The sequence below is a fragment of the Callorhinchus milii genome, unplaced genomic scaffold (genome assembly GCF_018977255.1).
Source record: "Callorhinchus milii isolate IMCB2004 unplaced genomic scaffold, IMCB_Cmil_1.0 Scaffold2, whole genome shotgun sequence".
NCBI lineage: Eukaryota > Metazoa > Chordata > Chondrichthyes > Chimaeriformes > Callorhinchidae > Callorhinchus > Callorhinchus milii.
In genome coordinates, this window is record NW_024704743.1 from 52,361,427 (window position 1) to 52,378,691 (window position 17,265).

General features: G+C 40.7%; 1 protein-coding gene across 2 annotated transcripts in view; it reads left to right on the forward strand.

Moving 5' to 3' along the window:
* Positions 1-17,265, forward strand: part of lpcat1 (lysophosphatidylcholine acyltransferase 1) — a 97,257-nt gene that overhangs the window by 11,715 nt on the left and 68,277 nt on the right. Inside the window, exon 2 of one of the 2 annotated variants that reach the window (XM_042331728.1) lies at positions 12,559-12,604. The exons of the other annotated variant lie outside the window; for it this stretch is intronic. Coding sequence (XP_042187662.1) covers positions 12,559-12,604 — 46 coding nt within the window. The remainder of the gene's footprint in view (positions 1-12,558; positions 12,605-17,265) is intronic. 2 annotated transcript variants of the gene reach the window in all.

The following is a 17,265-nucleotide window of genomic DNA, read 5'->3' on the forward strand; positions in this document are numbered from 1 at the left end:
CACCTCTTTAACCCATCATCCTTGGTCCTTTACACCATTTTCTCCTTTGTCTTCCTTGCTCTGCCTCCCCCTTCTCTGTCAGTCCTTAAAAGCCTCTCCCTCCCAACATGCCCCGTTCTGACGAAAGGTCGTGGACCCGAAACGTTGACTCACTTTCCTTTCTTCATAGATGCTGCCTGACCTGCTAAGTGTTCCCAGCAACTTCTGTTTTGTTGCAAAAACCATTGTTTCAACAATATTGTACAATTTATTAACATTGTTGAAAAACAATAACATTTGTTCAGCGCCTTTCACATCGGGAGGTCATCCCAAGGTGCTGGACAGTTAAGGGTTTGACTCAAGCTGGAGTTGGATTCAAAAGGGGTGGGAGCAAGGGGGATGGGGTGGGAAGATTATTGAAGGCACAGTCAAAGAGGAAGGTCTTGAGATGCGCCATGAAGGAGACAAGAAAAGGGTGAGGTGAAGGGATTCCAGGAGGAATACCAGAGGATGAGGGAACAAAGGCTGAAGTCCTGACCACAATGCTGGGGTGAGTCGGGCGGGGTTGTGAAGCAGGCCAGCCAAGCAGAGGGAATGGGCTGGTAAATGGGATTGGTAAAACAGACCAAATCAAGCTTCAATTAATTTGAAATACACTGTATCTGGAATTTACAAAGGTATTTTAAGTTGCAATTCACCAAGTTACAATTTAGAAATCTAGAAATCTACAGGGCAAAAGGAGGCCCTTCGATCTATCAAATTGCACCAGCTCACAGAGGCAAGAAATTGTTTCAATTCCTTCGCCCAATTTTATCCTCGTACCCCTTCAAGCCTCTCTTTGAGATGCCTATCTACATATGTCAGCCTGGCATAGTGGTATCACTCTAGCCTCTGAGTCAGAAAGTTGTGGGTTCTACATTGTCGAAGGTGCCGTATTTTGAACAAGACGTTAAACCAATTTGCCTGTTCAGGTGGATGTTAAAAATCCATGACACTATTTGAAAAGAAAACAGACTTTTTCTGAGTGGAGGTAGGGAGGGAGGTAGAATGAAGGACATAGAAAGGTTTTTCACTTTGGAAAAAGGGAACTTTATATGAGGAAACTGCAGTGCACGTGACTCGGTGTCTGTCCTCGGTCCTGCAGCAACCGCTGGTATTATTTCCGCTCCCAGCGCTTCTTCTCGCCAGTCCGGATAAAATCACTGCCACGGGCCAGCATTTGGACCACACTGACTTATAGTATAGTACAATGATTTATGCCATTTTGATTTTTACTTTAATTTTTCTGGTTGGCAAGGATACATGTCTGAGGTTAGATACAGGATGCATTTTAACCATTTTTAAATTTTATTTCTCATTGTGTGGCAGAGAAACAATGAGCTGAACATTACCCATTTCTCGTGCAGAAAATTTGTTTCTATGTGGATACACAACTGTAAGAATACCAAAAATAGGTTTAAAGTTTTGATCTATAGTTGTACGGCTCAAGATTGAGTAGCAATTAATATCTGAATGAGATAACGTAGGTGACGTGATGCTATTATGTCAGTGAATTGGAGTAAATCTGTTTAAATTGGAAAAGGTGCTTCGTATCTTATTTTTTTGTTTAACTACTTGAGTATTTAACTATATTTTGCTTTATCCAACTTTTATTTTTCTAATTTTCATAATTTTTAGTGCTGTTCTCCCTCTTCCAGGCATTATCATCGCATTTTTCTCTCCGTTTATTTCATCTCTGTACTAAGGTTTGATTACTTTAAATGTTTTGTTTTCCTGTCCAAAAAACTAGAGATTAAAGTATTTTGTGAAAATTATAATATAAAGACATATGTGTGTGTGTGTATATCCATATATATTCACACACAATATTATGTATTAAATACCATCTTTCTGTGTATTTTTCACAAAAAAGAAATGATTAAATTGGTGGATGCAAAATCACATTGATTTTCAGAGTCTGCGTTTGAGTATACACAATATTATATTAAATACTATATTTCTATATATTTTGCAAAATATTGTTCAGACACTTCATTCTCTAGTTACCTACGTCGAGATGGGGCAACAGTATGGTGTCTTATCAGAGTAACACTTCACTTCAGTGGCATGCATTTAATTTATCTGTTTGCAAAGAATCTCGGACAGGTACAGAATGAACTGTAGATATGATTAATTGCATTTTGAAATATCTGGAATTAGAGAGACCATGTACTTGTGCAGGGTCACTTCTTGAGTTGTGAGGTGGGTCCTCTGAAGGCTTAGTTATAGGTCAACCAGGAGTTTTGTACACTTTTTATGTCTTCATCTAACAATGCAGGACTTGGGCATTGGTTTAAGAGAAACTAGCTTGGACTCTTAACCTGTCTCAGAGGTGAGAATGCAACTGAACCAAATTGACATTGATATTTCTCTTTTCTGGCCAAATAGCCAATATAAGTTTAAGTAGTTTACCTAACTGTGTGCAAAAAAAAATCTTTAGGAAGTGTCCTTGGTGTTTGTTTTTTCCTGTGGAATAACAAATGCTTTCACTTGGCACTCAGTTATAAGGCTCGAGTCCAACAGCTATGTTTTATGTTATTGTTCCGTCTGATTGCAAAAGGTTTGAAGGTGGATTTCAATACAAAAATCCGTGTAAAATATGAATTAGGCAGACTTAATTGACCTTAGTTACTGCTGTGCGCAACTGGCTGCTGCGTTTTGCCCACAAAATACACAGTCAATCTACTTTACAATAGATTCTGTGAAGCGATTTGGGACGTCTAGAAGATGTGATAAGGCACTATAATCAAATGCAAGGATTATTATTAGTTGTACCATCCTGTACAGTTTTGCAGAATCTGTCCATAATTAATGACCTACAGGTTACTGGACCTAAACAAAAACGACCTAAAGGTTTTCATAGCACCCTTCATTCAGGAACTTTCAAGACATCATTATTGTTGTTCCTAGCTGATGAATACCAAGTTGCCATATCTACATCAATTATTGGTGAACGGCTGAGCCAATAAAAAAGTGCGCATTTATTTGCCAAAAAAATTGTGGAGCACTTTACAAATCTTGCAGGAACTTGCAGAGGATTTGCTAAATTTTGCGGGAAAATTGTGGGGGTGGATTGGTGCTGTTGAGAGACGCATTTTGTTGCTAATCTACATTTTTTCTCTTTTTATTTTTGAAAACTAATCATGAAGAAATAACACATCCAAGATTATTGGAAAAGATATTTATTAATGTTTTCTTTAATAAAAACTGAACAAGTGTAGTTTCAACACTGTATGCAGAGAAATTACAATGTTCAAAATCAAATTTTCACAGAAACAAACAAAAAATTCTCATCCAAAACTTTAGTGCTGGTTAAATTTTAACATGAGAAGAATTTTTATATTTTCTTCTGTTAGGTTTTGTCTATTATCTTTGAGGAGGTCGGAATAAACAGAAAAAGACCTTTCAACCTCAGCTGCTTTTCCTAGAGGTTTACTCAACAGTGAAGTTGATTTCTCGCATACGCCGCTTCCGCGATCCCAAAATGCAACATGAATTCGCAATCAGAGCCGCTCTGGCCATAAGTGTGATATACTATTTTCAGGGAAAAACATGCTCCAACAAGTCAGAATAAATGTTTAGAGAAGATGAAAAGTGCTGACTCTAGCCTTCTGCCTCCAGCTTATTCAATTTTGATACAGAAAACCAAATGGTCGCACTATGTTGCCTGTACGTGGAAGAAACCAGACTTGCTTTCCTGTTCTGCTTGATCCATGTTAATATGCTTTGAGACTACTGGATGGTGAATGCATGATCAATTGGTTTGAAGGTTAACAAATCCCACAATACTAATGAAGAAAACAACAGTTTCTTCTTCTGATGAATCCGAATATGGCAATGAATGAACATTTAGCACGTATATAACAAGTAATATTGTTACTTTTGGTGAATATAGTTGACTGTTTATGTTATTGATAATATTAATGAGAAGTCTCAAATATGTCATAAGGCGCTATATCAAATGCAAGGATTATTAATACCTAATAAAAGTGCTATCAACTGAATTTTGATGTTTTCTATGTCCTTTGACCTGTGATAATGTCACCGTCGTATCAATTTTAGATCAGTTGCTTTATTATTAAAGAGCAGAGCATATATGACAATATCATAGAATATTCATGAAATTTGACCCAAATTAAATAAAGTTATTAACATTTTCCTAATCCTACCCCTGTCTTTGTTGCATCAAAAAACAGGAACTAGCAAAATTCCAAGTCCGATTTTGCAAAACTGTATAGGATGGTACAACTAAGACTGCCCAATTCATATTCTACACACTTTTTGTATTAAAATCCACTTTCAAATCTTTTGCAATCAGACGGAACAATAAAAAGCCCCGTAGCTCTTGATCTATCCTTGCTAGAGTGGAAGTTTGCTTATAAATGCAGGTCTCCTGTGGACGCATAGTTATCAGAAGGTCAGTATGCTTCTGATGAGAATTGATTAGCTTTCTGTATATGCGTAGTGGAAGCCAGTTAGTCAGCCATGATCACCCTTGCAAGCATTTCTAGCACTGGAAATATTTGCAAAAATATGTACCACGCACTGGCCATTCCACGTCAGTGGTTTCATTGGGCACCTGGAAGCAGGACTGGCAGGCATTTTTTCATAGGCCCATTGAAACGTGCCTGTTTATTGGACCCCAAATTACCATATAACTGGTCACCCTGTATTTGTTAGATTAAACTTCTTTGAAATAATGAGGAAGATAACAGCTAGATTTTTCAATATTACAGTCTTAAGTTGGGTATAACAACCTTGTTTATACAGTAATTTTCTGCTTTGTTCTATTGTGCAGTATGCAGACCCCTAAAGCTGAGCAAATTCTATTTTAATGTTAAAACTGTCACTGCCCAGACTAAAATTCAGAAATGGTTGGAAATAATCTGCAGTATATCAACCAAAATAAGAACTATTCATTAGGGAACACTTTGCCCAGTAAGATGGTGGAGGTGGATGGTGTGAGCAATTTGAAGAATGAGTTAAATATTTGATGATAAAAGGGATTAGGGATCTTATGAGATGGGGAGAATTGGGATTTGAAAATGGGGCTAAACAGGTAGTCTATAGTGGTCCTCTCCAGTTCTTCATATTCTTACATTTCTTCAATTGAAGTAACGGCTTATTTTATCATTCATTTACCTGAATTGCGTGAAATTTGTTATGCACTTACACTGCAGTGCTTTAAAAAATTTATGATTGCTCCTGAATTTTTAATGACTAAATCTCAATGATCGAATGCTAAATTGCTTTTGCTCATTAGTTTGTGCTGTAGTAATTCAGTAAAATGCTGTAATATCCTTTCAGACTTTCTATAAAATGTTTTACTAATTTATTAAAAAGCTACTGTAACAAAATCTTTAGTTTTCAAGTACTGAAAATATTGTACCTTTTTTCAAGGCGTAGTCAACACAATCCACAATTCCAACAGAAAAACCTTTTACTTGATCTTTAACAAGTGAGCTTGAATTAGCAAAATCATTTTTTTAGCTTTTGAGCATTGATAAGATGTTAGAAAAATGGTATAATGGTAACCCCAAAATTATGAATATCTATGAAGTATTTAAACCTGCTTCTGTTGCGTATATACACTGTATCTTGGGTTTTCCACAATAGTGATTAATGTAGGTGTCCAAAGTGAAGCGTAGCGTATTGTATCTCAACTTTGTACACTCAAATGGCTTTCTTTATTAGTCAAGACCGTCAGTAAGTGTATGCCAGAAATTTAACTGAAAGGATTGTAGCCAAGCCTGATCCTGTTCTTGCTAGACATACATGTATACTTTTTAGCAGGGATCACTGGATAGCAATTGGGAGCGAAAAATCAACTATATCGTATCTACTGCTGTTCTGGCTATGATGACCTAATTCAGTGCAGTCTGTAATTGAACTTGGTCCTTCTGAACTTCTGCTGCTCAGTACCATACTGGACAGTATCTCTGCCACCAAGCCATCAGTGAAACATGGCTACTAAAACTTAAGAGCATAACATTTGGCACTTGCTCTGAAATAAGGAACCGTTTGCAGCACAGAAGGTGGGCCATTCAGCCCATCATGTATATGCTGGTGCTGTCTTCATCTACACCGTTATGGGGTCACCTTCAACATCTGTTTGTGGTAAGGCATTCCAAATTCAACTCTGTTGGCATATTTAGTTCAATAATTTTGAATATTGTGTGAAAATGATGCTGTTGATAATCAAATAATCAGAACCTAGTCTGTGAATGCTGAACAGTAACAATAATGGTGTTAATTATCTAATTCATTGATCGCAGGCAGGCTTTCCGGCTGACTCATTTTCGTCTCCCTCTCCTATGCCTAGTTTGACAAGTCTGCTGTTCAGTTTTTGAAATTTTGTTCCTACTGTCTTTCTCCCTCGGCTTTTGTTCAGTTTTGAGAGGGGTTTCTGGTGGGACAGGGATTTCTGATGGGGCATTAAATCGTGGTCCTGACTGCCCATTCAGGTGGACATTAAAGATCTCAAGGCACTACTCAAAGAGAAGGGAGTTTATTAGTTGTCGTTACTATCTGTTTTATTTAGTTCTTGATTCGTGATTGGCTGCGGTGTTTCGCCCACAAAATATATAGTCAATTCACGTTATAGTATATTCTGTGAAGCACTTTGAGATGTCTCGAAGACATGATAAGGTGCGATATCAAATACAAGGATTATTATTATTATGATGCTGATGATGTCAGCATAGCCAGTCTGGCTCATCGGCAGGTCGTGGAAAGGGCAGACCAGTCACGAGGGGCAGGAATTCCTCCCACTCAGCTTCTGTTATCCCTTCAAGCCAAAGCCCTAATGGGTAGGGTGGTCCGAGTTAGAGAAGTGCATGAACTAAATACCAGTCAACTGACAGAGACAAAGCCTCCTTGGACTTGCTAGCTCTGTAATTGTTAAATAAGAGGTGACAGATACGGTATAAGCAGACTATTTGAATTTCACCGTTGGAAAAAGAGGGCATCTTTTGATCATTATTGAGCAGTATTTATGCATGCTACTTTTAGTAGATAAAGTGACCTCCTGATGTGAAAGGCACAATAGAAATGCAATTTGTTGTTGAGATTAAGTTGGTCGAGCACAGTCCAATTCAAGAAGATTGGCATGGTTTGTTAAAGGAACAAGAAGAGTTGAACTAAATAGCTTTTTCTTGTCCATACTTTAATTTTATGAACAATTTAAGATCTTAAAATGCAAATATTGACATGCTTCAAATTAGACAGCAAAAAATCAGGCACCCTATCTCTACATGCATTATTTCTTCACCAAATAGCTGTTCAGTTTGTTGAACTAATCTGCACTTCCTCACTGGTGAGTTATTTAATTCCATATGTTCATTACTCTATATGTAGAAAGTGGCAAATAAAGGTGGCTGATCCTTTTGCAAGCATCTGGGAGCACTGTGCTTTAAACTGTCTAGTGTAAGGTCAGCTGGTTGCTATGCAGCTGTCAGTGTTGACCTTTTTATGTTTTGTTTACTCGGATTGGTTTAAGAATTTGTTTGCATACAGACTACTTCTGAGTTTTCATTATCTTTGGAAACTAATTGTTTCTGCTTCTTTATAACCTTCTATAACCAGTGGAGAATTAAAATCCTTGTGTGGTTGAATTTATTTTGTGTCTGGTTTAGATGCAGAATAGAAATAGAAAGAAATAAAGAATGCAGAAGGAGGCCATTCAGTCCATCAAGCCTGCACTGGCTCACAGAACACTCCCAACTGCCCTGTCTTATCCCTATACCTGTTCAAATCAGTTGTTAGGCTTTCAAATGTGTGAGTTACATTTAGCTGAATGAATATCATCATGATAATTGCACAATGGCAGCAAGATTGCATCTAAGTGCCCTGAGATGCTACCCTGCATGGAGGATGCTATACAAGTGCAAGTTGTTGTTGTTGTTTAATGTCAATTTGTCTAGTTGCTCTGGTACAGTGACTCTTCATTGGACCCAAGTCAGTTCATTGTGGAATTGTATTTTTCAATCATTGCCAGCGCATGCCTTTATCTTGCCCAAACTGGCTGCTAAATTCCTCCTTTGTCATTTCAAGGACAGATTTCTCCAATGCTTTCCAAAGCTTCCCAGCTTCACCTGTTCACAGCTCTACAACCTGTACTCTTTCCCACACCGGGTTCTGCACACTCATTACTCCAATCCGTACCAAGCTCTACTGACTCCCAGTACACCTATTTTCAGATGTTGTTCAAATCCCTTCACTGTCTTGCCCTCCCTACTTATGTAATCTGCTAGAGTTTTACCATACTAAAGGAAGAGTTCAATCCATTATGCCTAATACTGGCGTATTCATTCAGTCCCAATTTCCTGCTCCCATCCTCTTTTATATTTTTCTTTTTAAAATATTTATCCAAAAAGCTTTCAAAAAACTGTTTAATGTCTTATTCCAAAAGATGGTATCTCCGACAACACAACTTGCATAATATATGATTTATTGTTGCTTTAATTAGTGATGAATCATAGTAATAATAATTCTTGCAGTTGATATAAAGAGTCCGTAACTCTCTGTCTTTCGCCTTGGGACATCCTCCTGACGTGAAAGGTGCTTTACAAATGTAATGTTGTTGTAGAGCCATATCACATTGTTGAAATGTCTCAAAGTGCTTCACAGAATATACTGTAAAGTGAATTGACTGTATATTTTCTGGGTGCATTGCAGCATCCAATTGACATAGTGTGCCACAAACAGTCGTGGATTGAGTGACAAAATATTTTTTTTAGAGGTTTATTACCACCGGAAAAAGATCCGTTAATCGACTAACAACCAGGTTCCTACTTGGTACACCAGCCACCTCCACTCCCTCAAGGTACAAGTGTGGGCATCGCCCCCTCACATTCCAGCCCCTACCTATCCCTCCCCCCAAACCTTTGAACAACAACAACAAAATTACATTTGCATAGCGCCATTCACATCAGGAGGACATCCCAAGGTGCTGGACAATCAGTTCTTTGAACCTGAACTGGTGGTCGGGATCATTGAGGGTGGAGAGCGGGGGGGAAGGCGGGTGACCGAAGGCACGGCCGAAGAGGAGGTTCTTGAGACAGGTCTTCAAGGAGGCAAGGGAGGGGGTGAGGCGGACGGACTGCGGTATGGAGTTCCAGAAGGTGGGGCAGAGTGGCTGAACGCCCGCCCGAATGGCTGGGAGTGGTGGGGGACGTGAAGCAGGCTGGAGCCTGCTGAGAGGAGGGCAAGTTGGTAGAGGGTTACGAGGTCGCAGAGGTAGAGGTGCTGGCCATGGAGGTCTTTGAAGATGAGGACCAGGATCTTGAACTGTATCCTCTGTGTGATGGGAAGCCAGTGGAGTCGGGCGAGAATGGGGGTGATGGGGTTACAGAGCCTGGTGCGGGAGAGGACACGGGCTGCAGAGTTCTTGATGATCTCTACGGAGGGAGGAATTGATAAGCAAGGAGTTTACATAGTTGAGCTTTGATGTTATAAATGCGTGTATGAGGGTCTCGGCTGCCTGCAGTGTGAGACAGTGGCGGAGCCGGGCGATGTTGGGGAGATGGAGGAAGGCAGAGCGGGTCATGGCACGGATGTGGGGTAGAGAGGACAGTAGAGGGTCAAACAAGAAGCCAAGCTTTCGGACTGGCTTAGTGAGGTGGAATTGCATCCTTGGATGGTGATGCTGTCAGTCCCTGAGGTGTGGAGGCGGTGACAGGAGCCAAACAGGGGGGCCTTGGTCTTGTTGATATTCAACAATAGAAAGTTAGCTTTCATCCAGGACGATGTCTGACAGACATCCTTCAAGGCGTGTCTCAAGACCCTCCTCTTTGACCTTGCCTTCGGCCACCCTCCCTACCCTCCACCCTCCCTGAACCCAAGCCCCCTGCTCAGGTTCAAATCCCTGTCCAACGCCTTGGGACGTCCTCCCAACGTTAAAAGCGTTGTACAATTGTAATTTTGTATATTGTGTTGTACTTACTGCTACATAATGTAGTTATGTCCAGAGCTCCACAAACTATCAAACAACTAATGAAACAACATTTGTAGTACTAGGCTGTAGTTTGTAGTACCGTGCCTTCAGCTCCCCTCTCAACTCTCTACCCCCTCCTCGCTCCCTCCCTTCCCTCCCCGCACCCTGACCATTTCCCCCCTCCTCGGGTCCTGACCCAACTGTGCAGCGCTTTGGGACGTCCTCCCGACGTGAAAGGCGCTCAATAAATGGAATCTTGTTGTTGTTGTTGTAGGTTATTACTAGAGGAATGATTTCTGAATCTCACTCATTTGGAGAAATTCAGTTTGTCTGTTTCTCACTTAAAGGGATTATTTCAAGGAACATTCTAACATCTATTTTATTAGCTTTCCTTTCAAACAGCCTGGTATTTTTCAGATCTTGAATAGCTGTTCTGTGTACTAGTATATTTGTGGCCATTAGTAAATCTCCTGTTTATTTTAAGAGTTCTGTGATGCTCAGAGTTGTACAGAATTAAGTTGAAGTGCTGGATTTTGAATTTAAACTCCTTTGACGTAATGCAAAATAATTTAAGTAGCCTGTGCTCTGAGATAGTGAGTAATTGTTTTTTTTAATTTCTGATTAATGTTGAAATATAGTGGTGTGAATTTGGCATTTAGCCCTCTTGATTCAATTGTAAGCGCCCTTAATGAGCATAGGAATGAGGTTAATTTCGATCTCCCTGCTTTCCCCCCCCCCCGCCCTCCACCCTCCCTGACCCCAACCCCCAGCTCAGGTCCGTAACTCTGTCATCCAGCGCTTTGAGACGTCCTCCCGACGTGAAAGGCGCTTTACAAATGTAGTTTTGTTGTTGTTGTTTAATGGCTGCAGAAGTCCCAATACATGCAACAATTGCTTGAAACATGAAAAAAACAAGGCAAATAAACTCTCTCTCTCTATATATATATATATATATATATATGTTGTTTGAAATATCTAAAGAGCTGGAAAAAGTATTTTTTTAAAAAAAATGTTTTTTTTCTAAATAAGGCCATAGTGTTCTTCAATGCTACTTAAGATATTTTAATAATTATTTTGTTCTATGCAATTAATCCATCAAATGAAGGGATTGAGCTTGTACCTTGCTGCCCACAGACCAAATAGAATATAGATTTATAATTTTATTTTACTTTTTTTCCCATGAAGGTGACAAATGCCCATTCTGGGGAAGGAAATATTTTTCAAACTAAGTACCAGGTTCTCAGATCTGGAAGAACCTAGCTGAATGTGGGTGGTGCTTATTCTGCCCTCCCATAATCATGTGTCTTACACTCAGTCTCAGGGTAACACTCATTATTTGCACCAATATAATTGAATTTCCTCCATCAGCCATCTTTGTGGTGTTTGTCAAAGATATCCTATTTGGTTCTGCATCATGGGCAATTTGTGCTGAAGATCATTATGCACTAGGAGTGTATTCAGATTGGCTAGAGTTATTCATGGTGTTTAATTGATCTTTAATTGTACAGGAGAAAGGATGATGCATACTTTTTAGTAGACTCTCTTGCCTGTACTTAAACCTTAAACCAAGGTCACTTATGGCTTTTCAAGTGAACGTTAAAGATCCCATGGTGATTCACTTCATGGCTCTTTGTGGGTCATTGTTATGTGCAAATTGGCTGCCAGATTCGCCCTCAAAAACACACTTTATAACAGTATATCCTGTGAAGCACTTTGGGACATGCTCCCGATGTGAAAGGTGCTTCACCAAATATAAAGATTATTAATTATTGTGTCAACTTTTACAGAGTTTGGAACTCTAATTTATCTGAAACTACTGTGGAATTCAGCAAACACGCACAGCTTTCAGAAATCGTCTTGTACAGTCAGTTTTCTAAAACTGCCAAACTTGCGTTTTTTATTACAAGAAATTACTTTTGCCTGTTAAACATGTCAGCTTGGCTCCATTGGTAGCATTCTTGTCTCCGAATTTGGTTGTGGATTCAAGCCCCCATGTCAGGACTTTCAACTCAGACTAGGCTGACATTGCAATAAAGGTGTGCTGCATTTTTTCGAGATGCTGTCCTTCATTAAAACTCGGTCCCATCTGCCTGTTCATGTGCACATTAAAGATCCCATAGCACTATTTTGAACAAAAGTTTCTCCGGTTGTCCTTGCTAACAATCCCACAGATAAAACTGGCCATTCACTTCATGGCTATTTCTGGGACATTCCTGTGAGAAAATTGGGTGTCAAGTTCCCCTACAGAAATTGTTATTTACAGTGAATCCTGTGAAGTGTTTTGAGGCATCCTCCCAATGTGAAAGGCACTATCAAATGCCAGGATTCTTATAATTAGAAAATAGAAAGTATTGTATATAAATTACAGAATATAAAGTAGCAATATTAATTAAAACATTTGAAAGATATTAGGAAAAGATGAGAAATAATAAAGAGCAATAAACTATAAATTGATGTAATAGAAATCTGGCCAACTAAATTACTTTGTCAAACTTTGTGTGCACCTTTTGAGTTTTACAAAACATATGGTCATTTTAATAGTAAGCCTTGGAGGACTGATGGAATGTTTCACCTTGTCCATGATGTACTGTTTTATTATTTACTAGAACCAGTCAGGCAGATGACGAAAAGTTCAAGCAGATGTGGTACACGGTAAGCTCCACCTGCACGTTTTATGAGTGTTCATTTGTGAGATTACTATTAAGACTATTTCAGGCTTTTGCTACCATCACTAAATGCATGAGGGATATTTTCTAACACCTAATATGAAATAAGCTGTGCAGCACTGCTATCAATGCAAATGTAGCATACTTATGTTGCACTGACTGAGCAATGAGCTGTGAGCAACGTTTAGATAAGCTATGGCTCTTGAAAAGCAACATCTCAGAGGGGATCTTAAATAAGATTTTAAGTGTGATTGGATAAAGTAAACCCAGAAGAATACTTTCACATACAAGGCAGCAGAATAAGAGGGCACAAATCAGGGTTACAAAGGGCAATTTAAGGACAAAGAGAATAGGAAATATTTATTTTCCCAGAAGGTAATTATTGACTGGAACAGGTTACCAAGGAGAGTGGTTGAGGCCAGGATGATGGATTCTTAAGAAAAAGTTTTATTCTGCAATGGGACATTGGTTGTTCTGGAAGAGATCAAATGGGCTCAAGGACCTTCTTCTACCAAGCCTTTCTTGTAATCTTGTGAACTTTCCCAGTTTTAATCTTGATTGATACATTGATATAAGGATGATTCTGATATAATAAATAATTTTACGTTTGATATAGCACCTTGTCTCATCACTGAGTCATTTCAAAGTGCTTCACAACAATTTCCTGGGGAACTAAGAGGAAGCGGCTACAGGGAGGGAGAGCGGGCTCCAGGCTATAGTGATTTGTCACTCACCACCTCCCAAAGGCACTGTTGGCAATGCAGCAGGCGTCTCTATTTGCCAAAGCCCTTCAGTTGATTGGGACTGACTAAACTGAACTCTTCCACATGAGGAGCTGGATTAAGCAGTTGGTGTTGAGTAAGCCTGGTACGGCATTGAATCTCCAGAACATTAAGGTGGCCGTCATGTCATAAGCTGCCCTGTATAAGTCATTCCTCCATACTGAACGCAGATATCCATCAAATAACTGAAGAGGAAATTCTTAAGTTGGGAAGACAGATGTTGATAGCGATTACCTGGAGGCTGGGTTTGTAAACGCGCACTCATATAGATTTGGAATCACTTTAATTGGTATGCAGAGAGGCAAGCAGCTGCTGCTCAAGCTTTGCACTTCAAACGGATGCAACCTTCGCTCAATGGGTAGGGATGGGAGTTCAAGCTGTAGGCAGGAGTGTGGTGTCAATTCTCTTGCTCATTTCAGTGCTCTTCACTAAGAAGGCTCACAGGAGTTCCCGGTAAGGGCTCAAACCTGCACTTGTCAAATGACCAAATAATGATTCTCCTGCGTTCTGTGTGGGGAGAGTGGAGTTTCCTTGGGGCTGAGCTGGCTGTAAGGTGTAATGCTGGACAATAGAATATTGTATTGAGTCAATCCCTGTGGCAATCTTGGTAGCTCAGTACCTGAACCAGCTGGCGCTGACAGCATCAGCATCCAAGGCTGCACTCTCCACCTCTCAAAGCCGCTCAGGAACCTCGGGGTTCTGTTCGACCCTGAGCTGTCCTTTCTCCCTCATATCTGCGCCACAACTGGCACCGCCTTCCATCACCTCCGGAACATCGCCAGACTACGGCATTACCTCACCCCTCACGCTGCTGAAACTCTGAAACGCCTTTATCACCTCAAGGCTGGACTATGGGAACTCTCTCCTCGTCGGCCTTCCCGGCACCTCCCTCCACAAGCTGCAGGTCATTCAGAACTCTGCAGCTCGTGTACTGTCCCGCACCAGGCTTCGGACACATCACTCCCCCCTCGCTCGCCTCCACTGGCTCCCCATCCCCCAGAGGATCGAATTCAAGATCCTCATCCTCACCTACAAGGCCATTCATGGCCTTGCTCTCTCCTACCTCTCTGATCTACTATCCCCCTACTTACCTGCCCGTACCCTCCGTTCCTCTGGCTCTGGTCTGCTCCACATCCCCCGCCTCAACCGCCCTACCATTGGTGGTCGGGCCTTCAGCCTCTCAGCCCCGAGGCTCTGGAACTCTATCCCCCAGTGCCTTCGCCGCCTCCTCCCTTTCCTCCTTCAAGGCCGGTCTCAAGACCTTTCTCTTTGACCGTGCCTTCAGCTCCCCTCTCGACTCTCTACCCCCTCCTCGCTCCCTCCCTTCCCTCCCCTCACCCTGACCGTTTCCCCCCTGCTCGGGTCCTGACCCAACTGTCCAGCGCCTTGGGACGTCCTCCCGACGTGAAAGGCGCTCTATAAATGGAATCTTGTTGTTGTTGTTGTTCAACAACCGCAGCAACTACTGTACTTGCATTCATGCAGTATCTCGGATCGCTTGACAGTGGTGTAGTTTGGCACTTGGGCGAAAAGAGAGATGATATAAACGAGTCTTGTGTTGGTTGTACCCTGAGCCAATAAAAAAAATGCGGAAATATTTTCCAACAATTGAGGGGGGATTTGCAAACTCTTCGGGAAATCGCGGGGTTATTTGGCAAATTTTGCAAACAATTGTGGGTCGTTGATTGATGCTATTGAGGTACATTTTACTGTCAACCTACATTTCTTCACTCTATTGATGAAAACTAAACATGAGGAAATGACATATTAGATTGTTGCTATTTTGTTTATTAATTTCTTCTTTAACAAAAACTGTGGCCCATTTGGGGTGAGTGGGAGGTACACCGGTGCAGACCCAAAAGGCCTGGAGATCTGTCCAAAACAGGCACTCAGGACCAGTGTCCTAACTGCAGGCTACAGGAGCTCATCACCTCCTGCCTCTCGAGGCCCGGCACCGCACATAGACAGAAACAGAGACCCAGAGAGAGACACATACACTCAGATATGTAGAGACACACACAGACATGCTCACAGACACATACAGAGGAGAGAGACACACTCACACAGAGAGAGAGAGACACACAGACAATCTCAACATTGGGGCCTCCAAGTGGAGCGAATCCCATTTTCCGCTTGCGCTGCACCACATATGCGCGTCTGGAGCTGCTCCATCCACAGTTGCGTCAGGTAAACAGCCAAGAGGCCTGGGTGTCAGAAACTTAATTTTTTAGCAGATTTACTGTTTATAGCAGATTCCGTGGAAAAATGCAGCCGCACTTTCTATTGGCCAGGTTACACCACTCGCCTCACAAGTGAAAGAATCGAGTTTGGTTCCCAGGCAGGGCCAAACCTTAGGCAAATTTCCTTCCTCCACACGTATATGTTAACCTAGCAGTCAGTAGGAACCCAGTTTTTAGTCACTTTTCCGGGGGTAATAATTCCTTAAAAAAAATTGAAGTTTGAAATGGGCTGGCAGTTTACAAAGGTTAGAGGGATCAATGGAGTTTTTTTTAGGAAGGGAATGATGACAGCGGTTTTGAGGGGGAGTGAGACTGAGCCTGAGGACAGGGAGTGGTTGACTTGGTTTGCCAGCAGAGGAAGGGCAATTGGCTGACCAGCAGCTGGGTGGGAAGGGGATCGAGGCAGCAGATAGTGAGCTTCATATGGGTGATGATGGTTGAGAGGGAGGAAGAAGAAATGGAGGTAGAAGAGTGTAGGGTGGGGACGGTGGTCGTAGCCATGGCAGAAAAATGAGTGTTTGGGGGGCGATGGGGGGATAGTACAGGAGAGAGAAAGGAAGCAGCCAGGTGGATGTTATCCATCTTTGAGGCAAAGAAGTGCAGGATCTTTTCGCGCTTGGCATTTGAGATGAGGATCGAGGGTGAAATAGGTTAATAAAATATGAACTTAATTTAAATATTAAATTCAGTCTTAAATGAGAAAATTGTTTTATCAATTTACAGCTATATTTAGCAAAATCATTTGGAACTCACAGTTATTCAAAGTTCTTAGAAAAAAATTTAGTTAGCTGCATATTTGCAATACCAGGGGCTAAAGTTCCTGGACTTATTTTGCACAAGACATGTTTTCAGCGCTCCGTGATGCTATCCCAGGTTAAGAGCGCTGTATAAATGTAAGTTGTTTCCCTTGTTGAATATGAGAGAAAATCCACTGTACTCAGAATGAGAAAAAAGGAATAAATTTCATTTTTTAAAAATGTTTAAGTAAACATACCTGAACAAGTATTCTGAATTAGGAAAGTGTGGGAAGAAAATGGAAAAACAAATATTTTACAAGCATAGATACACCGAAAATGAAAACATGATACAATACAAATTAGAGGACCGGCAAGCAGCTACTGAGACAAATCAAGAGAGGAAAAGAAAATCATTTAAAACCAAATTTGATGAAGCAGAATATAAACCGAGCAAAAAAGGAAGAAGGGTTTTGCCATTTCGTTACAGGAATGCAAGAGACCACATTGTTCTTCAATTTTTAGTACATTTGCGCTATTGCTTATAACCAATAGAGAAAGTAGTGCTCGAATGGTTAGCATCCAGTTTTATGGGGGAGGGAGAAGGTCACCTGGTCTCTGTTTCAAAATTATGATCAACTATTCTTTTGTTTGATCAGTCTATTTTTGATTACTTTTTAATAATAGTCCTTGCAATTGATACAGTAATTTATCATTTTGCCAAAACGACTGAAAGCACTTCACAGGATTTACTGTACAGTTTACCTCTGCGGCAAGAGTACTGCCAATGAGCCAAACTGATACCCTAATTGAAGCTTCTACTAACGATAGAAATAAATATAATAATAATCCTTGTATTTGGTATAGTGGCTTATCACGTCTTCGAAACGT